The 22,808-nt window shown below is 52.0% G+C and overlaps 9 protein-coding genes and 1 non-coding gene across 10 annotated transcripts; 5 read left to right on the top strand and 5 right to left on the bottom strand.

Moving 5' to 3' along the window:
• Positions 1-151: 151 nt before the first annotated feature.
• On the bottom strand, positions 152-524 carry BGZ61DRAFT_179056 (uncharacterized protein). Its single transcript, XM_046237667.1, has one exon. The coding sequence runs from the start codon at positions 381-383 to the stop codon at positions 183-185; it is 201 nt and encodes a 66-aa protein (XP_046107325.1). The 5' UTR covers positions 384-524; the 3' UTR covers positions 152-182.
• Positions 525-665: 141 nt separating this feature from the next.
• Positions 666-1,427, top strand: BGZ61DRAFT_491689 (uncharacterized protein; the record flags this gene model as incomplete). Its single annotated transcript, XM_046250460.1, has 2 exons — positions 666-708; positions 811-1,427. The coding sequence occupies 2 exons, from the start codon at positions 666-668 to the stop codon at positions 1,425-1,427; spliced, it is 660 nt and encodes a 219-aa protein (XP_046107324.1).
• Positions 1,428-1,719: 292 nt separating this feature from the next.
• On the bottom strand, positions 1,720-4,252 carry BGZ61DRAFT_446120 (uncharacterized protein). Its single transcript, XM_046245182.1, has 2 exons — positions 3,144-4,252; positions 1,720-3,086 (listed from the first exon to the last, which is right to left on the bottom strand). The coding sequence occupies exons 1-2, from the start codon at positions 3,950-3,952 to the stop codon at positions 2,033-2,035; spliced, it is 1,863 nt and encodes a 620-aa protein (XP_046107323.1). The 5' UTR covers positions 3,953-4,252; the 3' UTR covers positions 1,720-2,032.
• Positions 4,253-5,754: 1,502 nt separating this feature from the next.
• On the top strand, positions 5,755-8,286 carry BGZ61DRAFT_446118 (uncharacterized protein). The gene has a single exon (XM_046245181.1). It carries the CDS (start codon positions 5,813-5,815, stop codon positions 7,970-7,972), a length of 2,160 nt encoding a protein of 719 aa, XP_046107322.1. The 5' UTR covers positions 5,755-5,812; the 3' UTR covers positions 7,973-8,286.
• Positions 8,287-8,884: 598 nt separating this feature from the next.
• On the bottom strand, positions 8,885-10,514 carry BGZ61DRAFT_568960 (uncharacterized protein; the record flags this gene model as incomplete). Its single annotated transcript, XM_046256015.1, has 1 exon — positions 8,885-10,514. The coding sequence occupies exon 1, from the start codon at positions 10,421-10,423 to the stop codon at positions 8,885-8,887; it is 1,539 nt and encodes a 512-aa protein (XP_046107321.1). The 5' UTR covers positions 10,424-10,514.
• A 363-nt stretch (positions 10,515-10,877) lies between these two features.
• BGZ61DRAFT_504287 (kinase-like domain-containing protein) lies at positions 10,878-13,286 on the top strand (the record flags this gene model as incomplete). Its single annotated transcript, XM_046251794.1, has 2 exons — positions 10,878-12,371; positions 12,913-13,286. 2 exons carry the CDS (start codon positions 10,878-10,880, stop codon positions 13,051-13,053), a joined length of 1,635 nt encoding a protein of 544 aa, XP_046107320.1. The 3' UTR covers positions 13,054-13,286.
• A 725-nt stretch (positions 13,287-14,011) lies between these two features.
• On the top strand, positions 14,012-15,248 carry BGZ61DRAFT_414950 (uncharacterized protein). The gene is made up of 2 exons (XM_046243338.1): positions 14,012-14,156; positions 14,212-15,248. Exons 1-2 carry the CDS (start codon positions 14,085-14,087, stop codon positions 15,160-15,162), a joined length of 1,023 nt encoding a protein of 340 aa, XP_046107319.1. The 5' UTR covers positions 14,012-14,084; the 3' UTR covers positions 15,163-15,248.
• A 1,263-nt stretch (positions 15,249-16,511) lies between these two features.
• Positions 16,512-17,799, top strand: BGZ61DRAFT_446114 (uncharacterized protein). The gene has a single exon (XM_046245180.1). The coding sequence runs from the start codon at positions 16,717-16,719 to the stop codon at positions 17,659-17,661; it is 945 nt and encodes a 314-aa protein (XP_046107318.1). The 5' UTR covers positions 16,512-16,716; the 3' UTR covers positions 17,662-17,799.
• Positions 17,800-18,982: 1,183 nt separating this feature from the next.
• BGZ61DRAFT_t72 lies at positions 18,983-19,056 on the bottom strand. Its single transcript has one exon. It is a non-coding gene; the product is annotated as a tRNA-Val (tRNA).
• Positions 19,057-21,560: 2,504 nt separating this feature from the next.
• On the bottom strand, positions 21,561-22,725 carry BGZ61DRAFT_529518 (NADP-dependent oxidoreductase domain-containing protein; the record flags this gene model as incomplete). Its single annotated transcript, XM_046253415.1, has 3 exons — positions 21,561-22,091; positions 22,149-22,402; positions 22,452-22,725. 3 exons carry the CDS (start codon positions 22,723-22,725, stop codon positions 21,561-21,563), a joined length of 1,059 nt encoding a protein of 352 aa, XP_046107317.1.
• Positions 22,726-22,808: the final 83 nt, after the last annotated feature.

Here is a 22,808-nt window from a genome sequence, read left to right as displayed (position 1 = left end):
ACTGTGCCCACTTTCTTCAGTGCTTCGACGCACCGCGACGCGCAATCAGCAATATACCGTACGTACTACGTAGTACAGCAGCGGCTGGCCGAATATTCGCTCCTGAGAACCCTATTCTAACGGCACGGGAATGGATGTGGAGGATGGAGCGAGTCAATCGGGGGCGGTATATCCGTACGCGTTTATCGCAAGTGGCCTGTTTCCTTGCAGGGCCACGGATTGCCAATTTGAACCCCGTTGTGCCGGCCGGGCTTCTTCATCTCAGTATCCACATCCTTGATTGATTGATTACGGACAACGGGCCGGAGCCAACCGTGGTGGTGATGGGGACGACAGGAACCTTGAGGCAATGGGGCGAGTTGGCCCATATCAAAATACCTCATTTTATCTCTGTTTCGCAACCATGACGCTGGTGCTGGGCAAGCGCATTCGCCCTGCACATCCTCCCTCTATCAGAGTCCGTCGAAAGAGCTTCCTACTTGGGGCATCCATCACGAGCATACATCGGCGTCGGCGATGGCTTCGCACCGACTTCCCGACCTTCCGCGCACGTCTCATAAGTACCGGGGACCAGCATTTACACAGCCCTCTTGGCTAATCATCTTGGCTAATCCACCGTCATCACTCTATTTTCACTCAAACCCACCCCTCATTCCTCGGGAATAATGAAGGTCCTCGTCTTAGGATTGCCCCGCACAGGCACCCAGTGTGAGCAGCTTTCACTCTCCCGTCTCCCCATGACGCAACGCTGCCCCATATCATGTTACGCAGTACACTCCACGCCAATGCACCTCTAACACTGGCTCCCAGCCCTCGCCGACGCCCTAGAGTTGCTAGGTATCTCACCAGTTTACCACATGCGCGAGGTCGGAAAGAATGGCCACGCCGGCCTCTGGATGGCTGCCCTCGAAGAGAGGACCAAGCCAGATGGCACCCCGTGGACGCGAGTCCAGTTTGAGCAGATTCTCGGCGGCTTCCAAGCTGTGGCCGACTACCCAGCCGCCATCTTCCCTGCCGAGCTGCTGGACGCCTACCCAGAGGCCGCCGTCATCTTATCCATGCGAGGTTCCGAGGACGCGTGGCACACAAGCATGGCTCTAACCCTCGTCCACGCCCATGCTCGCCGATCGCCCACCGACGTCTCCCCTGTCGCCACCCTGGCACGGAAGTACCATGCGGCATGTTGGGACGACGACTTTGACAAAAACGGCAAGGCACTCTACCAGAAGCACAATGCAGAAGTCAGAGAATTGGCTGTCGATCGCAAATTTTTGGAGTACCAGCCCGGCCAAGGGTGGGCACCGCTATGCGAGTTCCTTGGCGTAGCGGTCCCAGAGGGCGTTCCATACCCCAGAAGCGATGATTGGGCTGAGTATAAGAAGAAGGCCGAGGAGGACGTCAAAGCGAGCGAAAATAGCGCGCGGTGAGCAATTATTCAGTGACGTCTGCGACACTTGGCAACACAATAGACTTTTTCTTGGCCAGAGCTAATGACTCGGTCGGAGAAAATTGATCTTGATAGTTGCTGTTTTATACGCAACCCCAAGTGCATTATGGTAGGGCTCGGTGGCGGATGTCGGCAATGCGGTATCTGAAGCCGGCCCACCAACGTCCGCTGGCTCCCTCGTTTCATAGTTTAATTGTATTCATAGTACATGCTTTCCCCGGTATCCATGTCCATGATAATCTGTATGCCTTTGACTAACCGCAGAGGGATGACGCCCGTCAGATCTTGTCAAACCACGTGTATTGCAGATAGAATATACGGTGTCATCAAACTCAGTTTCGGATAATCTCATTTTGATGCCGCCACTGTCAGCGCATTGCAGGCGGCCCTCGGTACCGTATCAATTCCCGAGCCAGGCTGTGTTCTCTTGGGCTGGGGGACCAGTTGGCAACCAACCCTCTTGTTAAAACCCAAGCGCTGACAACGTCGGTTTTATTGCCTCGAATCTGTTGGGATACGCAGGAATTTATGGACAGCATTGCTTGCTAAGAACGCCGCTCGATCTATCAATAGAACCTTACGGCCTCAAAGGAGAAGTGAAAGCAGAGCGAAAAGTCCGACAACAACAGATGCACCAAATACCTGCAAGCTCGATGCCCCGTTGGGCTTCCCATCGGTAAAGTCATCCGAACCACCGTCGCCTCCAGAGTCGATCTGGGAACCTGGGTCGGTCGGTGCCGCGGACTCGGTTGGCGATGGATCGACGATGGTGACAGCGCCGTCAGAAGAAAGCGCCTTGCTGTCACCCAGAATAGCCACTGATGCGGTAGCACTCGCGTCCGCCTTGGTTGCTGCAGGGGCTTCGCTGGCGTCTTGTTCTTTCTTAGTCGTCTCGGCGTTGCTTCCATCGGATCCTGGCTTGCTGCAGCTGCCACTCCCGCTCGAGTCGCATACATATCCGGCCTCGCAGTAGCCGTCGGCGCCGCAGTCGACTGATCCCTCGGGCCTGCAGCCTCCAGACGACGTACATTCCATGCCGCTGTCGCAGTAGCCGCTGCTCGAGCAGCACACGCTTCCCTTGGGCATACACGCGCCGTTGCACTCCTCCTTGCCGCTCCCGCAACCGTCTGGCTCTGGCGTTTGGCAGCGTCCGTCTGAGGTGCAGGTCTGGCCCTTGTCGCAATATCCGTCGCTGCAGCAGACGCTTCCTTTCGGCATGCAAGCTCCGCTGCATTCTTCTTGATTTGAATCGCACGTCGGGCCTTTGTTCTGACAGCGCCCATCCGAGGTGCAAGTCTGGTCCGAATTGCAATATCCATCGCCGCAGCAGACGCTTCCCTTTGGCATACACCCGGAGCCACACTCATCCTTGCCGTCTCCACACGGATCTGGCGTTTGGCATTTCCCGCCTGAGCCGCAGGTTTGGCCTTTGTTGCAGTATCCCGTGTCGCAGCACACGCTTCCTTTGGGCATGCAACCGTCGCCGCATTCTTCCTGGTCACCATCGCAGGTCGGCGGTGGGGTTTGGCATTTATCATCTGGACCGCATGTCTGGCCCTCGTCGCAGTATCCGGTATCGCAGCAAACGCTTCCTTTGGGCATGCAACCATCGCCACATTCTTCCTGGTCGCTATCACAGGTTCGCGGCGGGTCTTGGCAGTTTCCATCAGAGCCACAGGTCTGACCTTCGTCACAGTACCCAGTGTCGCAACACACGCTTCCTTTGGGCATGCAGCCATCGCCACACTCCTCTTGATCGGTATCGCAGACCGTCGGGGGATCTTTACATTTTCCGTCTGAGCCACACGTCTGACCTTCGTCGCAGTATCCCGTGTCGCAGCACACGCTACCTTTCGGCATGCAACCATCACCACATTCTTCTTGGTCGTCATCGCACGTTGGCGGTGGGGTTTCACAGTTTCCATCGGAGCCACAAGTCTGACCTTCGTCGCAGTATCCCGTATCACAGCATACGCTCCCTTCAGGCATGCAACCGTCGCCGCAAGCCTCTTGTCCGACATCGCATGTCACCTCGTCATCTGAACCACCACCTGCACCAGAGTCACAACTCCCCTTTGTGCCGCCACAGCTTAATCCCGGCTTGCAATTCCAGCTAGTGCAGCATACATTTCCTTCAGGCATGCACGTGGTGCCACATATCTCAGTTCCCGCCTCGCATACAATACTACCATCGTCGACGCAAGTGTCCCCGTTGGGACAGCAAGTGTTGCCAACGCAGTATTTATCAGAGTAGCAATACCCGTCGCCGTCAGCGCAGCACTCGGCACTTGAGGGCATGCAGCCATCGTGGCATTCCGTTTCGCCCGTGCTGCAGGTGCTGATGGCGAAATTAGGAAGGACGAAGCCCGGGATGAATGATGCGCCTTTGCCGACTCGCGGTACACCGCCAACAAGCTGCTGGGGGACGGCGTTTGCTGAGACTGAGGCTGCGGCCGCTGCGAGGAGCGACCCAAACAGGCGTGCGGAGGCCAGGCGTGACGGCATGGTGACGACTGAATGCGGTGACTGAGAGTGGTGATTGGTGGCTAATAGTGACCCTATCCCTCGTAGGACAGCCGGGATAGGAAAAAGAAAGAAAATCCAACGTCGGTCTGCTCAAGTGAAATAAACATCCAAAGTCTTGGCCGGTGGTTTGATGGACCAAGACCAACACCAAACTCGGCTGAGCGGGCAGTCCATGTCTTATCTTGCATGCTGGCGGATTTCAGCTGTTACATTTCAGTCTTGGCAGCTGAACTCTCTCAACGGAAATAACGGTCAGCTGCTCTATGGCCTGAACTCTGGGCTTAAACTCGTTAAGCTTATTTGCGATTGAGAAGCCCTGAGAAACTATGAGACGCCACCGGTATCCCTCCCGCAGGGTCTAGCTGCCGCGCTGAACGACGGGGCTGGGCCGGCACAGCTAGTTTCTGCTGTTGCTTGTTGTCCAGAACAGCCGATAAGGCGAAGGATCAACCGCTATTGATCTCCTGATGCCCGACCGGGCAAGCTTCACACCCAGAGCGTGAGCGGGCTGCGGCTGCGATTTGTCCAGAACGACGTGGCGCAAGTTAGTGCAACTTGGCTTCCGTCGTGGGCCGGTAGTGCAACATGCCAGCCTCGTCCTCGGACCCCTTCCCCTCATTTTCAATCAATAGTTGCATCCAGAGCCACTAGGATCATCGTCCGGTCTGGTTGCCTACCAGTCAGCCCAATGTGCACATGCGGGTCTAGACCTCTAGTACAACGCCACCTCGCCCGTCTTCAGACGAGGCTCCGGGTAGGGCAGTGGGAGTCCTATCTGTGAGTGAAGCCGAGAGGGGAGGAAAACCTAGATTGAAATCGCTGAAGCTGGAGGGTGGTTGAGAGTCTGTATAGTCTTTCCAGTTGCAAGGACTCCCTTTTTACTAGTAGGCTCTAGGACCTCGTCGGATCACCCCCGGCTTCTCGGTGTGTGATTGTGATCTCACCAAAAGTGCGAAACCGCGAATAAGCAAAAGAAAATACGAGATCGTCGACGTGTAACCTATTATGTTTGTTTGCTCGTTAATCACTCACCAACCCGCAGTCCATGCATCACAGCGGGGAAAGATGAGATCCAACCACGCCATCATCACCCCGACCCGACGGCTAGGTAGACCAATCTAGACGATTCGAGTTGGAATTACTGATGGCCATGGCAGGAAATTGAAGGAGCTGATAGGATCAATAGCCCGAGGATTTGCTTCTGGCGACTAGTAGAGGATGACGAGCAAGACACTCCCATCTCACCGCAGGCCAATGCACCCAGCTCCGGTGCACGGGATGCAATCAATGCACATTGCCGATGATTTCCAGCGACTGCGTACAGGTACATGCTGGGAGATATTGGAATTTTCACGCACAATGTCTCTTAAATTTCAATAGTCGATTCCGGCTTTTTCATCCATCAGTTTTTAGGTTTTCCTAGTTAATTCAGCCTCTTCCAAATATCATAGCAATTCTCTAACCAGAATCAATCAGCGAATATACTTCGCCCCAGATTCAGGGCGAGGACATACAGCAAAGACGAGGTTTTGTGCAATTACCTCTCCCTTGAGCCCCTGTTTAGGTACACGGTACTTGATACGCACTTTTGCGTATTTTCTTTTTCCATGCCGGTTTGTTGTTGGGTATGCCAACGGATAATAACCAACCACGTCGTGTCTATGTGAGACCTGATTACGACGTGTACGTACTCTCTGCCCTATATGTAATTCCATTAACCCAGGCCCATCCGTCACATCATAACCCCGCTTTGTCCCTTCAAACTGCCATCACTAGGCCATCTTCAGTCAACTACAGAGGAACTACGCATACCCCTGAAGAAGCCAAACCTTCGTGATCATGGCCGAACTCGGACGCTCGCAGTCGCAGTGGCAGCTCAACGACTTGAAGTACCGGCACGAACTCGCCAAAGCTTACAGCATCATCGACCAGCGCCGGCTCGAAGCGACGTGGACTCGCTCGAACGACGGCGGCTTAGTCAACGGCCCAGGGCGTGATGGTCGTGCCACCGCACCCGAGCCACAGACCCTGCTGCGGTATCTTGAGATGTGCCACTCGCTCAACCTTGATATCGACGTGCTGCCCGACCGCCCCAACCCTACGCAAGGCGACTGCCGAAGCCCGGCGCAGCGGATTTGTCCTCGAAAGATCATCCCGTGGGAGGGCTTTGCAGAAGCGCAGGAGGGCATCTGGAAGCAACTTTCACTTGGCTCCTCATTCTCCCACGCGGCCGTCTTCCCGTCTCGAGATCAACTGGAAGCCGTGGGGGCTCTGCTCAAGCCCATTGGATGCGAACTCGGGCTCCAGAGGTTCCAACGCCACGTTGTGGAAAACGCGTTGGCCAAGCTGGTCGAGGAGGCATACAACGACGAAGCACTGAGGAACCGTCTCGGTATTCCCGGCGGGATTACCTTCGAAACCCACCCGGACCTAGGCGGGACCCGTGCTCTCCACTCCAAGTACATGGATCTCACCTCCGTCTACGGCGACGCTAATACTGCACGATGGGCCGAACGCTTTATTGCTTTCATGTCCGGCCGGGACACCAGGAGACAAGGCCCATGTCCAGACCAATGCTGCATCTACCGAACTTCGAACGACTGCAATGTCCCCGTCCTCGCGATCGAGTACAAGGCACCGAACAAGCTGAGCTGCGAGGACATCACCACAGGATTAGCATCAGATATCGATCTGAACCACGACGTCATCCACAATGACGGCCAGGGGTTCCAGTCTACTGCAAGGCGTCTCGCCTCGGCCGTTGTGTCACAGCTGTTCTTCTACATGGTCGAAAAGGGCGTCCAGTACGGGTACGTATGCACAGGGGAGGCATTTGTCTTCCTCCACATCCCGGACGACCCGTCCTGCGTTCGCTACTCGGTCTGTGTGCCGAACCGGGACGTCAAAGTCGGCGGTGAAAACCAACTCCATCGCAGTGCCGTCGCACAAGTTCTCGCGTTTACCCTCCAGGCGTTGCGAGCGCCACCTCCGCCCGCGGATTGGCGCGACGCTGCCCAGCGCCTCGACATGTGGTACGTGAAGTTTGACGATGTCTTGAAGAGTATTCCAGCGGCAATCATCCCGCAGCGATGCGCAACTTCACAGCCATTGGGCTTCGTCTACTCCCCGATCCGAACACCCTTTCAACTACCGCGAAGCGTCCCATTGCAACCAAGCCTTGGCAATGGCTACTATCTCAACAACTTCTCGTCGACCGTCGGCCAATTCAACCGTCCTCCGGGGGTGTCAATCGTTTCGAGGGGTATCATGCCATCGATCGAGGGGCTGGATCAGCAGGTTCCGGGTCAGGCGAGCCCTGTGTCCCGGCGAAACATCCACGACCGGCCATTCTGCACACACAAATGCATTCTCGGGCTTTCGTTTTGCGGACCCATGGACGATGACTGCCCTAACTTCAACGACCATGGCAATGAACACTTGGACCCGGATGAAATTCTTGGTCTGATCCGCAACCAACTCGCCCGCGACCACCACGGACAAGGCACTGACTGCGTGCCGCTCACGATACCAGGATCGGTCGGGACGCTTTTCAAAGTGCGCCTTGCGTCTCATGGTTACACTTTCGTGGCCAAAGGCGTCCAATCGAAGGATATTGCGGCGCTGCGTCACGAAGAAGAAATTTACGACAGCATTCACACACTTCAGGGGCTCTACGTCCCGGTCTGCATCGGTATCGTTGACCTCAAGCAACCAAAATACTACGGCGGTGGCAAGTTCATGCACTTCCTCTTTCTGACATACGCTGGACGCCCAATCTGCGAGAACCTGGAATCAATAAGCCCTCCCATAATCAACACGGTGAAGTACGCATTCGAGGAATTGCGCGAACGGCTTATTGACCACCGCCACGTTAAGCGACATCACATACTAGTGCACGAGGGTAGGGCTATGCTTGTGAACTTTCGGCGGGCGGATCTCTATCCCCGACCTCTTTTGCCCAGCAGTGAGAATGGGAAGAGGAAGCGCGAGACGATGTAGCCGAGATATCAGCATGGGAGGAGCGCTTGCGACATAGGGCCTAGATCCAAGGTACAATACTAGACCCTAATGGTATCGCGGAGCATTTGAGCTGGCAAAAATGAGACTTACTGGGAACATCAAGGGCTGGGTCTTGAGAAGGTTAATGGAAGGGCGTGGGATTTTTCGGTCTTGACATGATTTCTTGAGATTTTGAGACTGCAGCTTGTTGGTACGGATCATGTGGTAGATGCACCCGTTCAAGCGTGTAATTAGCAAATCTCGCCGCCGAATTGATGCTCGAGAAAATGTTCTCCGTGAGGCTTGAGCGTTACATGTCAATATTTTGGTCTGCTGAAGCTGATGACGCAGCTGAGGCTGGAAACAAGGCCGCCACCAATTCTTGCAACATTACGTCTTGGAGCCCACGGCCGGCCTTCTAACAGAGTCCTTGGAAGTCCCGTACTTCGCTACGGCACAACTTTCTGAGACGAGGCTGCATGGAGATTTCATCTTGTTCTCTCTTTTCGAGCAGCCCAATCAATTTCTGCGAGTGCTCACCGTCAAGTAAATGCCTGAAATGGGTTCGGGACAAATTCGGCAGCGCTTTACCGCTCGTACTTGAAGTCCCGTTTGTCGCGTCATCTGTCGCTGGCTTTATTTTCGCCGCTTCAACATCAGCACAAGGTCTCATTGCGGTCAACGGTCAGTTTCCAGTGCAATTGGGTGGGTAATTTTACGCTTTTCTCACAGAATGACAAACAAGATTGAATATTAAATACCATAGTAACAGAAACCTAATTCGAACTATCCATTCTCATCCCACTCTCGCGATCCCACTCAGCGGTCCCATTTCGCACTCATTCAAACAAAAGCAGATGACATTTGCAGGGAGCAATGGATTCGGCCAGGTGGCCACCATCCGTACCAAACTCACATCTCCATCCTCTTTCCACGCGTGGTGCGTTGAAGTTTGTTAATCTCCTGACACTCGGCAACACTCTTCGCACTTCCTACATCCCGCGTCGCCATCGACTGGGGCATCTTCAAATTGAGCGCCTGTAGGCGGGCGCTCCGACGTGTTTTGGCCTGACCCTGTACCTGGGCGACGAAAACCGGTGTCTTACGAGAGCGAGTCCGGCGTCCGGCGGGACTTCGCCCTTTGCTGGCTTTTGAGATGCTCCCGGATACGACCAAGTCAAGCTTTCTGCTCCGGAGAGACGACCTGATGCCGCCTGCCCGCCTAGGGCCTTGCTCCGGGTCGGGGGACGTCGCGGGTGAAGCGAGCAATTTGGCGATGGAAACCGAGACTTCGTCGGGAGTCTCTATGGTAGGGTAGACCTCGGCTGGAGATACGTGGCCACGTCGGCGTGGCACTTCCGATCGGAGGATTAGAGGTGAGTTTCCGCCCGCGGGAGAAGGGTCGGCGACTTCCTGGGTGCCTCCTGGGCCGTCCGCCATGGGAGGATTTACGCCAAAGATGGGTGGCGGGCTTCTGAGCGGCGCGGGAGGCGGCGTATATCCCTCCATCCAACGCTCGTCGGGGTCGGGGGGGAATTCGTGCTTCCAGTTCATGCCCGGCAGTTGTCCCCATTTGCGGTACCAGAGGCCCCGTTCGACCCAGTTGGCCTTGACGTTCGTGTAGGCCTGCGTATTGATGTCGAGGGGGGCAGTCGCAGGGCCGGTCGAGTCGGGGCCGGTCGAGCCAGCGGTGGCCAGGATTCGCTCGCGTTCTCTCGAGACCAAGTAGATGAAGCGCTGGAACGGGCGGGACGCGTCGCGGTCTCGTTCTGCCGCCTCCCGCGTCTTCCTGTCCTTCTTATTCTTCGTCGTCGGCGGCTTAGGTGGCGACGGTGGTGGCTGGGTAGAGAAGAGGCCTGAAGGGGGACGGTGAGGCCTGCATTCCGAGGCGGGTTCGAGCAGCTCCGTCTTGCCATCGCCATTTTCTTCGCCGCCCTCTTCTTCATCGTCGGTGAGCGGCTGCTCGTGCTTCCACTTTCCCCTGTACATCAAATATGTGCTGCCCCACCGCTCGTCCCATATTCCCTGAGCTCTCCAGTCCGCCTTGACTTTCTCTGCCGCCACTCCGTCGAACTCGCACAAGATGACACAGGTCAATTCTGGATATAGGCGCCTGTTCTCCATGGACACTTCGGCGACGAACTGTTCCGACACACGTGAGCATCTCCTCTCTAAGTACACTTCCATCTCTTCCCGCTCTCCGGGCTTCAGACTGGGCATTGGCTCGTCGCTGATCGTCGAGACATCGTTGCTGAGCTTCGAGGAAGTCGGCGAGGCACGCGGCGGTGGCGGAGAGATGCTGAAGCGGTGCCTCTCTCGTTGGAGCATTTCTGGGTTGGCGGCGAGGGTTGTGAGTCGCCTTTCCGCCGCGTCGAGACCAAGCCGATCAAAAGCCCATCGATCCGGACTGTAAGGAGAGCCACCGAAGAGCCCCTTTCTAGAATGTCCCATTCTAGAAGAAGGCGGATGAACCGAAGAGGAACAGAAAAATCGCAAGGGCTTGGGGGGAGTTTAGGGTCAATTGAATTGAAAGAAAGAACAGGTGGCAGGTGAATGTTGAGCTGAAAGACGGCAAATGAACCCAGGCTGAAGTAGGCCGGTGCTCGCGCGAGAACAAAGAAATGTACAAGTTACCAACCTAAATCATGTGCCTGTTAATGCCCAAGTATCCAGATATCGAAATTATTAGTAAAATCCATGCATTTATAATAGTAAGAGACTTGGCCAAACATCTGCCCGAAGTTCCCTCCCGGTAGCCGCTAACTAGTTGTGCGACCTCAACTCTACCAACATGTCTGGCCTCAACAACCTTCACTACCCCTATCAATCCTTCACCTTCCATCATCACCCATCATTAATAATTTTCGCATCTTTGTTTTGTCCCCTTTTAGCAAGTTATGGTGCAATGCCTCCACCAAGCCCCCGTCCTTTGACTTTGTTCACCCTCATCCCCGATAGCGATGCGGCCAGGGCTGCCGTACACCACTCCGCCAACGCCCCTTTTGTGTCGCAATACGGAGACCAACTCGTTTTCGATGTTGGCCACATGCGAGCCAAACCGAATGGCACCCTCGTAACACTCGGCCGTGGCAATGCAGACATAGTTCTCGACTCACCCAGCCTGTCAAGGATCCAGTGCTCCTTTGTGATCAACCCGGACACCAACGTCGTCATGTTACATGACTTGTCAGGCCAGTGGTCCACTCAGGTCTTTGGCCTTCCTTTGTTCCCTTTCGAAAACGATCGCACGCGACAGGTCGTCGTCTCCCCGACACTAAATCCGGTGCTCGGCATGGGGGGTGAGAAGCGGGACCTCTACAAGTTCCAGCTGGAGTGGCGTCAAGATCTCACCAACACCCTGAAGGAGATCAAGGCGCGGAAAGAAGCTGATGCCTCGATCAGCTACCAGGAAGACACCCGAAATGCCCGAACCATCGACGCGAAAGAAACAGAGATGCAAACGCCTCGGTTCGACTTGAGAATCCAAGTCCCCCCTCGGCCGAAAATTCGGTATATCTACCCGGATGACTCCGCGCTCGGCAGAGGGCAGTTTGGCCAGGTATTCAAGGTTCTCGATGTGGACACAGGGAGGTTCCTGGCCGTTAAGAGACTGGTCCGACAGGCCGAGGGCAGTTGGGAGGCGGCAGCCCAAAAAAGGGAAGTCGAAGTGCTCTCGCGCTCGCGCCACCCTCGCATCGTTGAGTTTGTCGGGCAGCAGATGGATGAGTTCGGCTTGGATATATTCATGGCTTTGAAGGAAGGGAGCGTGCAATCTTTGGTGAACCAGATCCTCAGGGAGAGTACGACACCGGAAAACTGCAATGCCAGGATTGTCACCGTCGGGGAGGGCGTCTTTCCCCAGATGTTGTCGGCGCTCGACTTCCTGGCCTACAATGGCGTCGTGCATCGCGACGTCAAGCCGGCAAATATCCTCTACGACACCACCTCCAAAGGCAAGCACAATTTCTATCTCGGAGATTTTGGTTTGTGCCACAAAACCACTATCGCCGAGACACTCGGTATTGGCACTAAAATCTACATGGCGCCGGAGCTGAATCGCCTCGGCCCCCAAGAGATCTCGGGCACTGGCTCCCAGGCGAAAGCCGACGTGTGGTCTCTCTTTGCCACCATGCTATGGATCCTGGATGTCAACGGCTACCGGGAAAGGTCGTCTGCCTTTTGGACGCACCAGGAAGCTGTTGGAGCCGTAGTCTACGAGGCCGACAATTCGGCAGGAATGGCGAGCATCCGAGAGATGGCAATCTATCGACCCGAGCTCCGAGCGTCCGCCGCGCAGATGCTGCTCAAGATCAAACATGCAGATGATTTGACTACTCCACGGAATTACATACCGGCTCTCATCCAATATCACGATGCGGTCTCTGCTCACCAGGCCCCTGTTCCCGCGCCCGACCCATCTCGGTTTCCTTTACTTGCTCCGGCCCCGCGTCGACCGGAGACTCCAACCATCGGTTTTCTCACGGCACGCTCCACGCAAACACCATCACCATGGCAGCCCCTTACGCCACAGTCAAACTCGCCAGCAATTCCCGAGCGACGATCTGCACGTCTTGCCAACAAGAAGTGAAGCCCACGGCTGCATGGGCTTTCCACGTTTGTCTCCAGGTTCAGCGCTCCCTGCACATCGCATGCTCGCAATCAGGTTCATGCAGCTTCACAATATGTTTTTCCTTTACAAACGTTCATCAAGTTATTATTTTCTTAGCGAAGCGGGTTGGGATAGATCATAGATCATTGGGCTGGTACTACCAAGGAAGTAATAGGGTTGAAGGGGAAAGGCGCTACGCAGGCTTTAGACGATCATCAAGATCAGGGCCTTTATTTTGTTTGTCATTGTGGGACTCAACGAGTCGTTGCCAGATCCGTGTTATTCAGTCATTTTCTAGAGAGTTTTGCTTTTGTTATTTAATTCGTCACAGTCATTCATGTATCTCTTTCCAGTCTTTTACATTAGATATCCTCAAGTCGCCGCGCACCACATCGATGCCTTGCCAACATTATTTTCTGCGCCCGGCTTGCTAAACCACCTAATGAGGTGCTTTAATATTTTTCCTGTTTAGCTTCATCTTTGGCAGGCAGCCTGTAACGGACTGGCTCTATTGGTAATTGTCGCGGTAGCTCATTCTCACCTGGACCGTTTATTGCCGGACGGGAGGGAGGATTTCGGTCGGAATTCCGGATAACGCAACCCTGCCCAGATGAAGGGCCACCCCCGGACAATGCGGGGGATCCGATATTTGGAACCGACAAGAACCTGGGGTAAAATGTCCCAAGACTGTGGTTGAGTCGTCACAACGTCTCAAGTTGTACCGCATTGACTCACCCCCGTTACCCCGCAGAGGACTCCAATCTCCACAGCGGAGGCCGCAGACCCGGTGGTGTTTACGTAGCGGGGAATAGCGAACGCAATGGTGATGAGGATGAAGCCGAGCTGGAAGCTGGAATAAAGCCCGATCTTGAAGGTCCTCGAACCGTTCAGCCTAGGTATGCTAAGTCATGGTAGAACAAAGGCTGCAGTGCATGTTAAAGCCATAAGCCATTCACTGCGTGACGGTCAGAAAAGGTCACTGCAGGCAACATGACATCACCGTGGCGCCACTCATCAAGCTCAATTTTATGACGCGACTTGGATGCTCGGGTCATGATGTAAGTGTGCAGTCGCCGTGCCGATATTCCGCTGCAGAGTAAGTAAGACATTGCATCTTATGGTCAATATGTACTATTCCTGGAGATAAGCCTGGCATGTGAAGCGGTCGCGATGCGGAATTAGGCGAGCCTGGTATCTCCGATGGCGGTGTTGCCTGTTCTAGCCCATGGTCGTATAGACGCGCGCTCTCATTGGCCCATTACGGCGCTAACCTTTTGCCGTGCAAGGCACTAACACGGCGGTTCCATGTCTGTGGTCCGGACATTACCTTCAAAATCCGAGTTCAGTAATGAGGAATGCAACTCAAAGCGATTTTTATTTTTGTATATAAGTTGAGTCCTTCACCCTTGAGCTCATGATTAGAATCCATCAAAATCATCAACACTCGCATCCCACAAGCTCCAACAACATACAAACAAACCTCTCGAACCCAACGTCAGCATCATGGCACAGAAATACGCAAAGGACCAGCCTCAGGGCTTCGCCAATAAGATTGAGAGGGTTGCCATTATCGGTGTAAGTCATTAGTCCCTGGAGGTTCTCTCAAACGTCCCCGTTAATAGATGCGTAGGCCGGCGGATCCGTCGGACAGTTTCTTGCCCAGGCATTGGTTGGCACTGGGAAACATATCGTCACCGCCATCAGTCGTGCTGGAAGCACCACTAAGATGCCTTATGGGGTCAAGGTCGCCTCGGTTGACTACGACGATGAAGGTTCCCTCGTCGCCGCTCTCAAGGGCCAGCAGTTCCTCGCCATCACCATGTCTGTGACTGCTCCTCACGACACCCAAGAGAAAGTCATCAAGGCGGCTGCCAAAGCAGGTGTGCCTTGGATCATGCCAAACTGCTACGGTACCGATGTTCACAACAAGGAGCTAGCTCGGGACAACTTCACTGGAGAAGGGGTTCTGAGCGGAATTAAAGCCATCGAGGATGTTGGCTTTTCATCGTGGATCACCATGTGCTGTTCGTTCTGGTATGAGTTTTCCATTGCACAAGCTCCGGAGTGGTACGGCTTTGACTTCGCCAACAAGAAGATGACGCTTTACGATGACGGAAAGACTCGCATCAACACATCTACATGGCTGCAGTGTGGAAGAGCCATTGCCGCTCTGCTAAGCCTCAAAGAGTTGCCGGAGGATGAGAACGACCAATCCCCGACGATTTCGCGCTGGAGGAACAAGCCCATGTATGTCTCAAGCTTCCTGGTTTCGCAGCGAGAGATGCTCGATAGCATCCAGCGCGTAACCGGAACAACGGACAAGGACTGGACGATTGAATATGAAGGAGCCAAAGCTCGTTGGGAACGAGGAGTGAAATTGATGCAAAGCGGTGACCCACGAGGCAGAGCCCAGGCTATGTATTCGCGTACATTCTTTTCCAATGGCGATGGAGACTTTCAGTCCAAATATGGCCTCGACAATGACATTCTCGGCCTCCCAGAGGAGCACATGGACGAGGCGTCGAGAAGAACAATGGCAATGGTCGATGGAGGATATAACTACTTTGCGAACAGGATTTGAGAGAGTGGTGGGCGATGAACGGATAGAAAGCTAGTGAGACATAAACACACTGTTATACCAGTTTGAAACAGTTGCCTCCATTCCAGATCATTCCTAAACAGAGCAGTATTCGCAAATGTTGTTTGTTAACCTGGTCCAAAAAGAATTGGCGGTGAGACCAGAATAAGGACAAGCCAAAAAGCCGAAATGGCTTCACACCCTATAAAAAAGGTGGATGTAAATCTGGCAAAAAGCCATTACTAAGAGTTGAAGTAGCTCATAGCACTCATAGAAATGCGGAATACGAGACATATGCACTGTTCTTAAAGTAGTTTAAATTGAGAGTTAATGTTAAGAATTGTTGTGTGTAGGGAACATGTTGACTTTCCCTGTGCCCTCGCAATTCTCTGTTGCTTGCAATTTATCTACCAACTCCTTGAGCCCGCTGAATTTCCACCCAGAAAGGGGTCTGAGCCCTCTCATTGACTCCCCGTAAGAGACAATCTCATTTCATTGTTGGCTGAATCATAAAGTATACGCTTTTAACAAATCACTAGACTTTTTCTTCACCCAGGTTTTACTACGACAACATCACTATATCTTTTGCTCATACTCATCATTGAAAGCACGGACTGGGAATGGAATCTGCGATTCATCCATCCGTTCTTTCGTCGGTGTTCTTTGGTGCTGTCTACTATCTGTTGCTTCGTGCAACTGGCGTGTCTCCGATTTTACTGCAGCGTCCTACCGGCTAGAGGCAGTACTCTTTACTTCCTCCCTATTCAACTCATTACGCTCAATATTTTTCGTCATATTGTTGTAAATTTTTATTCTTTATTTCTTAATTTAAGTAGGAATTTCTTATTAAATAATTACCTGTAGTTAAATTTATTACTCCCTTATCTCAGCTCTTATCCAGCTCTTATCTTAACTGGCTCATTCACTCACCGAAGTCAATCACCTATCACCCCCTCAGTCGGACTAGGCCAGGCCACCTGTTGCTCCGCAGGTTAGCAGAGGGAGTAACCAACTTCAGGTAGTCCAACTCATTGAATGATGCAAACAGGCAGGGTTATCCTGTCCCGTTTTGAAACATTTCCCGAGAAAAATATCCGAACCACTCATAGCGCTGTTTCGCATTATTAGCTCAGGCGGGTATTAGCTCGTATCAAGACTACATAGCGTTAGATGGCGAGGAACGGAACTAGCGGCTCAGCAAATGGTCTGATTCTAGACTAAGACAAGGATCAGTTAAATGAACAAAACGGTGCGTCGAACATTGCGGTCCGGAGCAGAGTCCCTCTGCTCTCAAAATGGAAAAGGCGTAACGGTGAGACGTCGGTCTTGGAGAGCTATTAAGATAGCTGTCTCCCGATTCTCGACGACGGCCGGCCTTCTTTCCTCGCCCCATCATTCATTTGACCTTTCCTTCAATCAGTCACTCATTTTCATCTGTAGCAACTTTGACGTTGCTTCTGTACACTCTTTTCGATCGTGTTTTGTCTCTCGACTTTCTTTGATCAGACAAGACCTACTACAACATCTGCATTCACCTATCACTCATTTTCCATCACAATGTTGAAGAACCTGGTTGTCCTGGGCAGTTTGCTCAGCCTTGCCCAAGCTGGTCCCTGTAAACCAGTCTCATTGAGCACTTCTGAAAGCGTCTCCGTGGCCTCCGCAACCTCTCTTGGTACTACGACTACCACGGCTGCCGCTTCGTTAACCACTACGTCTATTGAGATCACGAGCTCCGCCGATACTACTACAACGGAAGCTGATGCTACGACTACCACGGCCGATAAAACTACCACTACGAGTGCCGGGACCACCACCACCTCTGTTCCATCTGTCCCTACCGCATGTGCAATCGACCCTGCGTGTCCGGCCTCCGGATGGAACGTTGACTACTATGCCAACGTCTTTGAAGAGGGCTACGGCAACGACGAAATGTCGGTTCCTGCCTCATACTACATTAGTGAAGGATTGAGCCCTCTCGCTTCCTCCGTCACTGATGAGACCTACTTTGCCCAGGACTATATGTCGGATCTCGCCGGATACCCGCAAACCTTCCCCAACAGCAAGTACGCTGGCAAGGCCTACTATGTTGGCTACACACGTAAGCTTAATGGAGGCATCACTGTCGACGCCAACAGCTTCACCCTGGTTTATAAGGGCTACTACCGAGCTCCTTCAACCGGAACCTACGAGCTCTGCATCCAGGCCGACAACGCAAACACTCTCTACTTTGGCGAGGGCAATGCATTCACCTGCGGAACTGGTGAGCCTAGTGTGGATGCACCTGCTCTCGTCCTGACGGCTACTGGTTACCACTTCAACAACCCTGTCCGCTGCGGTAGTGTCTCCCTGATTGAGGGACACAACTACCCGGTGCGCAATGTCATGGGTAATAAGAACGCTGTATCTATGTTTGAGTTCACCATCAAGGCACCTGGAGACACTGCTAGGCACAATTTCGCAGGAAAGGCGTTCCCTGTTGAGTGCGGTTTTGGTGGTTGAGGAATCCACAATGAGGACGACTGGAGAGGATGTTCGGAGGACCGTAAGTGAGCGAAGGATGATGTAGTATACCGAAATAATCCACCTGTCACGATAGATAGAATCTCTCTAATATGTAATTATAATGCCTCGCTTAAGGGTTACGACTGTGTACGTGCTTGAGGGCCTCCCCGTGATCATTAAGTAGTTCCAACAACTGATTCAAGTGCCCTGCAAACGATGGGCACCTGATCATAAACAACAATAAGGCCGCACCTGGCCTCATTTTGCAAATTCTGGGCGACAGATTCAAGCAAGGCAGCCTCTCGACTCACAGCTTCTCTTTACACCCATTCCATACGAACAAGACTGCAGCTGGCTTGGCCTAGCTCAGCATGACGCCGAGCGTGACACTGTGTTGGTGAGCATCCTAGATTTATGAAGCCAAATGGGTTGAGTCTGTCTCGTTGCCTATCTGCACCTAACTCTAAGGCCATGCATCCATTGGCAATGTGCCTTAGTTGTGGCACTGGGGTACAGTCCAATAAATAGTCGTATCATGACACTGACGTTTCTACTTCCTCATGGGCTACTGCCATCCCGAATTGACCCTTTAGATATCTCCACAACGCAGCATCTGCAAAAGCAGACAGATATGCTAGTCTCTCTATAGGCTGACAGATATACGGACGATGGCATAAGGGAGCCGGACTATTACGCTAACTCACACTACCTACGGTAATAATAAGCTAGAACATCCAATTAAGTCGATAAATCAACTCAGTTGACTAGGTGTATGGTTTCTTCAATATTATATACTAATTCTATCGCAAGGCAGAAGTTGAACATTCTAGCAGAGTACCAGAACACTAGTCGAGTTTCACTTGCATCTATTACGATAACGTTGCATACCGCTGCACTTTTCAGTTATAACATATTACCGAGTCCGGACTGAGGTTTGTTGTCCGCTAGTTATAAAGCTTGGTACAGGTGTAGTCGAGTAAAATATAAATATCCATTATAGCTTCAGGCAGTTGCCTCTGTTTTAAATAATTTCAAAATAGTGCAATATTTAAATTAAAGTATTTTAAAAGAAACCCATTTATTTATTTATTTAGTATACGCTATTTTACCTATATCTAGGCCTATAGAACTCCTTCAACTAATTCAGAGAGGAAAAACCTTCTAGCTATCTAGCTATAGGATGAAAACCTCGCTGCGATTTCGCTCTGCTACCTCAAAGGTATTAATATTATGTAAAAGAATCAGCCTCAAGGCTAACCAACATCTCCCCATCCACCATCCCTACGGCAAAAAAAAGTAACCGAGAGATCAAAAAATGTGATTCCGCCCGGGCTCGAACCGGGGACCTTCTCGGTGTTAACGAGATGCCATAACCAGCTAGACCACGGAACCAACGAGCGAATGACTTCGGGGATGGAGTCGGGGCCAGGTGGAAGCCATTATGGTGCATCGTGATCCTCGAAGTTCCTGTCGAATTAATGCCTGGGGAATAGTATGCGGTGTTCCAAGACCCCAGCCTTCCGCATCTCGATAGCTCCAGACCCAACACTCTATTGCCTCTCGTCTACCGCCTGTCAAGTTTAATTGGTCCGTTCGAGCAACATTGTGGCATCATTTTGCTACCAGCTTGTTCAGCATCTAAAAAAGCCTGTGAAGATCACCCTCACAGTGTGCCCTTCACGATTAACCCTCAATACCTACTAACCTATTCTGATGGAATCCATTGGAAATTGAAGTCGTTCGGTGCGTGCGCAGAGTGGAGCTCGGTTGCTTAGTGGTAGCACTGGGCTCACGTTTAAGAAGACTCGCCCTGGTCGAGAGTGCAACTTGGCCAATGAACAGGCTATTTTCGCCATACTCGAGTGTCATCCTCCATCACCGTATATTATCCAAAGTTTCATACCGAGAAAATGATCTTTATGGAATATGCCAAGTACGTAGACCTCGCATCCTTTCTCGGGGAAGACCAGCAGAGAGACGAGTTGTCACAGCAAGTGATAGGAGTCGCCAAGAGACAATCCCAGGAGGATTGCTTCCGGTGGAAAGCAGCTTGGCGCTACTACTACGTGGCTTGAGAAGCTTGGCCTGGCCCACTGGGAAATTCGCTCTGGGAATATGCTTTTATCTCAATCTGGATATGTCAAGTTAGCGGACTTTGCCTATACTCTCAAAGACGAAGGCGGCCTAGATCGCGGCACGTAGAGAGACTGGCTGCCGGACCGAACAATTCGCCATTGGGTCGGTCTTTTGTTCATTGACCCGCGGCAACAACCCGTTTGACAACGAATGATGGGGTCCCGATCATGGTCCCATTTGTCTGTAGAAGCTACAGAAGATGGAGTTTCCCCTAGTTGGCCACTCTAAATATGATAATATTATACGGAATGGTTGACATGGCCGATAAAGGGCTATTACAGAACTGTCTGTCGATATTACAGCTTGGAATGAAAATCCCGGGAAAGCCACTTACGAAGAGGAGCAGAGCTGCCCTCTCTTACACTAAGCTATAGTAGCGACAGCCCGCTATGCCATAGGGGGTTATAGTGGGCTACGGTGAGCTGTGGTCGCTATAGCTCACTAGAACATGGGCTGCGACCACTATCGACCGCTATAAAAAAAAATTAGCGGTTATAGTGGGCTATAGGGGGTGCAGCCCTGTATTTTAGTTTCTCAAAATTTCGGAATTTGTCTTTGCGCATTGGCGCACCTTATCTGATATGCCACCAAATTGAAACCCTTGTGTCGTTGTCGACAGGTGGTTTCCTAGTCACCTCCCGCAGTAGAATATGGGTCGTGATTTGCAGCCCATCACTACCCAGCAGATGAAAAATTATATATATAATAGGAATAAAATAGGTTTTAGTTTATATTCTATAGATATCCTATAAAATTAATAATAAATTATAGCCTTTATATGTAATAGAATCCTCCTCCTCTATAGAGGTTTTTTATTTTTAGTTACCTATAGCTACCCGTGGGAAAAGAAAACAGTACTCATGTATGCCCACGGGTACCCAAATCTACGCCCTAGAAGCAAGGCGTCGGTGGAGGAAAATTTGCTAAACAATTGGAAAAAAGATAGAGACTCAGGAGGGCTAATTAATCTGAAGTTGCACTGCAGCAGCAGATCTAGCAAATAGTGCTCGACATATATATGGCGGCGTGAAGAAATTGTAAATGTGCGGAGATTTTAATTCTCTCTGCTTTATTATTAATATCGTACAGATAATCGATAATAGCAACAGAAGAGACAGTCGAGGTATCCAGGGTATATCCTAGTATTATTTTATAAGGTTCGGCCGATAATTAAAGCAGTTATAATAGAAGTTTAATAAATTGGATGATTTGAAAAGGGAGGTTACTCGTGGCGACAAGAAATATCAGTTATTCGTATATCTTATGACACGGAATAGGGTTATTGTCTTGTTGTTAGCTCCAGATAGCAAGATCATTAACTGAAGACAGCAGAATAAAGCCAGAATGATTAAATTGAAGCTAAAGGTAAAGACCGGGATGTAACAATCTTATTGTTTACCTACTATCTCTTCTCGTGCTAGATATAGAACTAAATACTTTTCTCCATAATTTACAAATCCCGTTTGGCTCTAATGTATTTGATGATATTGGCGGACCCCCAATGAAGGAATAGGAAATTCTCCATGTCAGTTTGAGGTCGTGTTGCGCTGTACGTTGGGCATTTATATGCTCTGGCTGAATCGATCTTGGACTCCATGGTCCCCTGCACTTCATGGGCTACGATGACGTTCAATAAGGGCATTGCAATCCATTTTGACAAGAAAATGTAGGTTCCTCCTGGGAATAGGTCTGGGATTGAGCCGTAGGAGGAACTCAAGAATGCATATTTTGTTTTCAATTATTGGCTATTCGTCTTTCCTTCAGCTCTGTCTCGCAGGGTCAAGCTCAACCTTGTTCTTCGTGATGGCGTCAATCTCATCCATCACCTCCGGGGTCAGCTTGTCGAGAATCTTCAGCGCGCCCACTGTCTCCTCCAGCTGCTCGGGACGACTGGCGCCGGTGATGACGCTGCTGACGTGGGGGTTCTTCAAGCACCACGCCACGGCGAGCTGGCTCTGGCTGACGCCCAGGCGGTCGGCGATGGGCTTGAGCTGGCGCACCTGCTCGATCTCCTCCTTCCAGCTGTCGGTGCCCATGCGGCCGCGCATGAAGTCGGCGAAACCATCCTTGCTGGCGCCGAACCGCAAGTCTTTGGGCGGCTGGCCGTCGATGACGTCATTGTACTTGCCGGAGAGTAGGCCCATTTTGATGGGGCTGAAAGTAGTGAGGCCCAGTCCGGTGCGCTCATACAGCCGTTGGAACTGGCCCTCCACCTTATCGCGGACCAGCATGTTGTACTGAGGCTGCTCTACGATAGGAGCAATCATCCGCAAGTCGCGGGCAATGCCGACCTAAAGTAGCGGGTTAGCATTTGTGCAACTCTTCAGAGATTAGGAAATAAAACTTACAGCCTCTGCAATCTCGTCGGCACTCCACTCGGATGTACCCCAGTATAGAGCCATTCCTTGGTCAATAACAAAGTTAAACGCCCTCACGGTTTCCTCCATCGGGGTCAACCTGTCTGGGCGATGCGCGTAGACAACATCGACGTACTTCAGCTGGAGACGCTCCAAGGAAGCCTCGAGTCCCTCAATAATATGCTTCCGTGACAAACCATGGTTGTTGACCAGGATTTCGCCATTCACCGCGCCCCAATTGATCTCTGAAGTGGTTTCAGTATGGATTCAATGCTACACGGGGACGGGACTCACTGGTGCTGATGACAAGGTCACTTCGCTTCCATCCAAAGTGCTTGAGGGCCTTGCCCATAACAATCTCTGCTTGTCCAGCAGTGTAGTTCTCTGCGGTATCAAAGAAGTTGATTCCCAGATCATAGGCCTTCTTCATGCAGGCAAATGCGTCCTCATCCTGAGCATACCCGCCGTACGTCATCCAGCTGCCAAGGCTGATGGCAGAGACATGCAGGCCCGACCGGCCAAGCCGGCGGTAGATCATGCCAGTGTTCCGAGGTTCAGACCACGCCATTGTTCAGGATGTTGACGACAGAAATTGGTGTGTTGCTGGGGTTGTGTGCGTTTCCAAGACGGGTTGTTCAACCCATGTAGAAG

The sequence above is a fragment of the Ilyonectria robusta genome (genome assembly GCF_021365365.1).
Source record: "Ilyonectria robusta strain PMI_751 chromosome Unknown BGZ61scaffold_5, whole genome shotgun sequence".
Classification (NCBI taxonomy): domain Eukaryota; kingdom Fungi; phylum Ascomycota; class Sordariomycetes; order Hypocreales; family Nectriaceae; genus Ilyonectria; species Ilyonectria robusta.
Note: the sequence above shows the minus strand (reverse complement) of the source record. Positions and strands in the feature narration are given on the sequence as shown.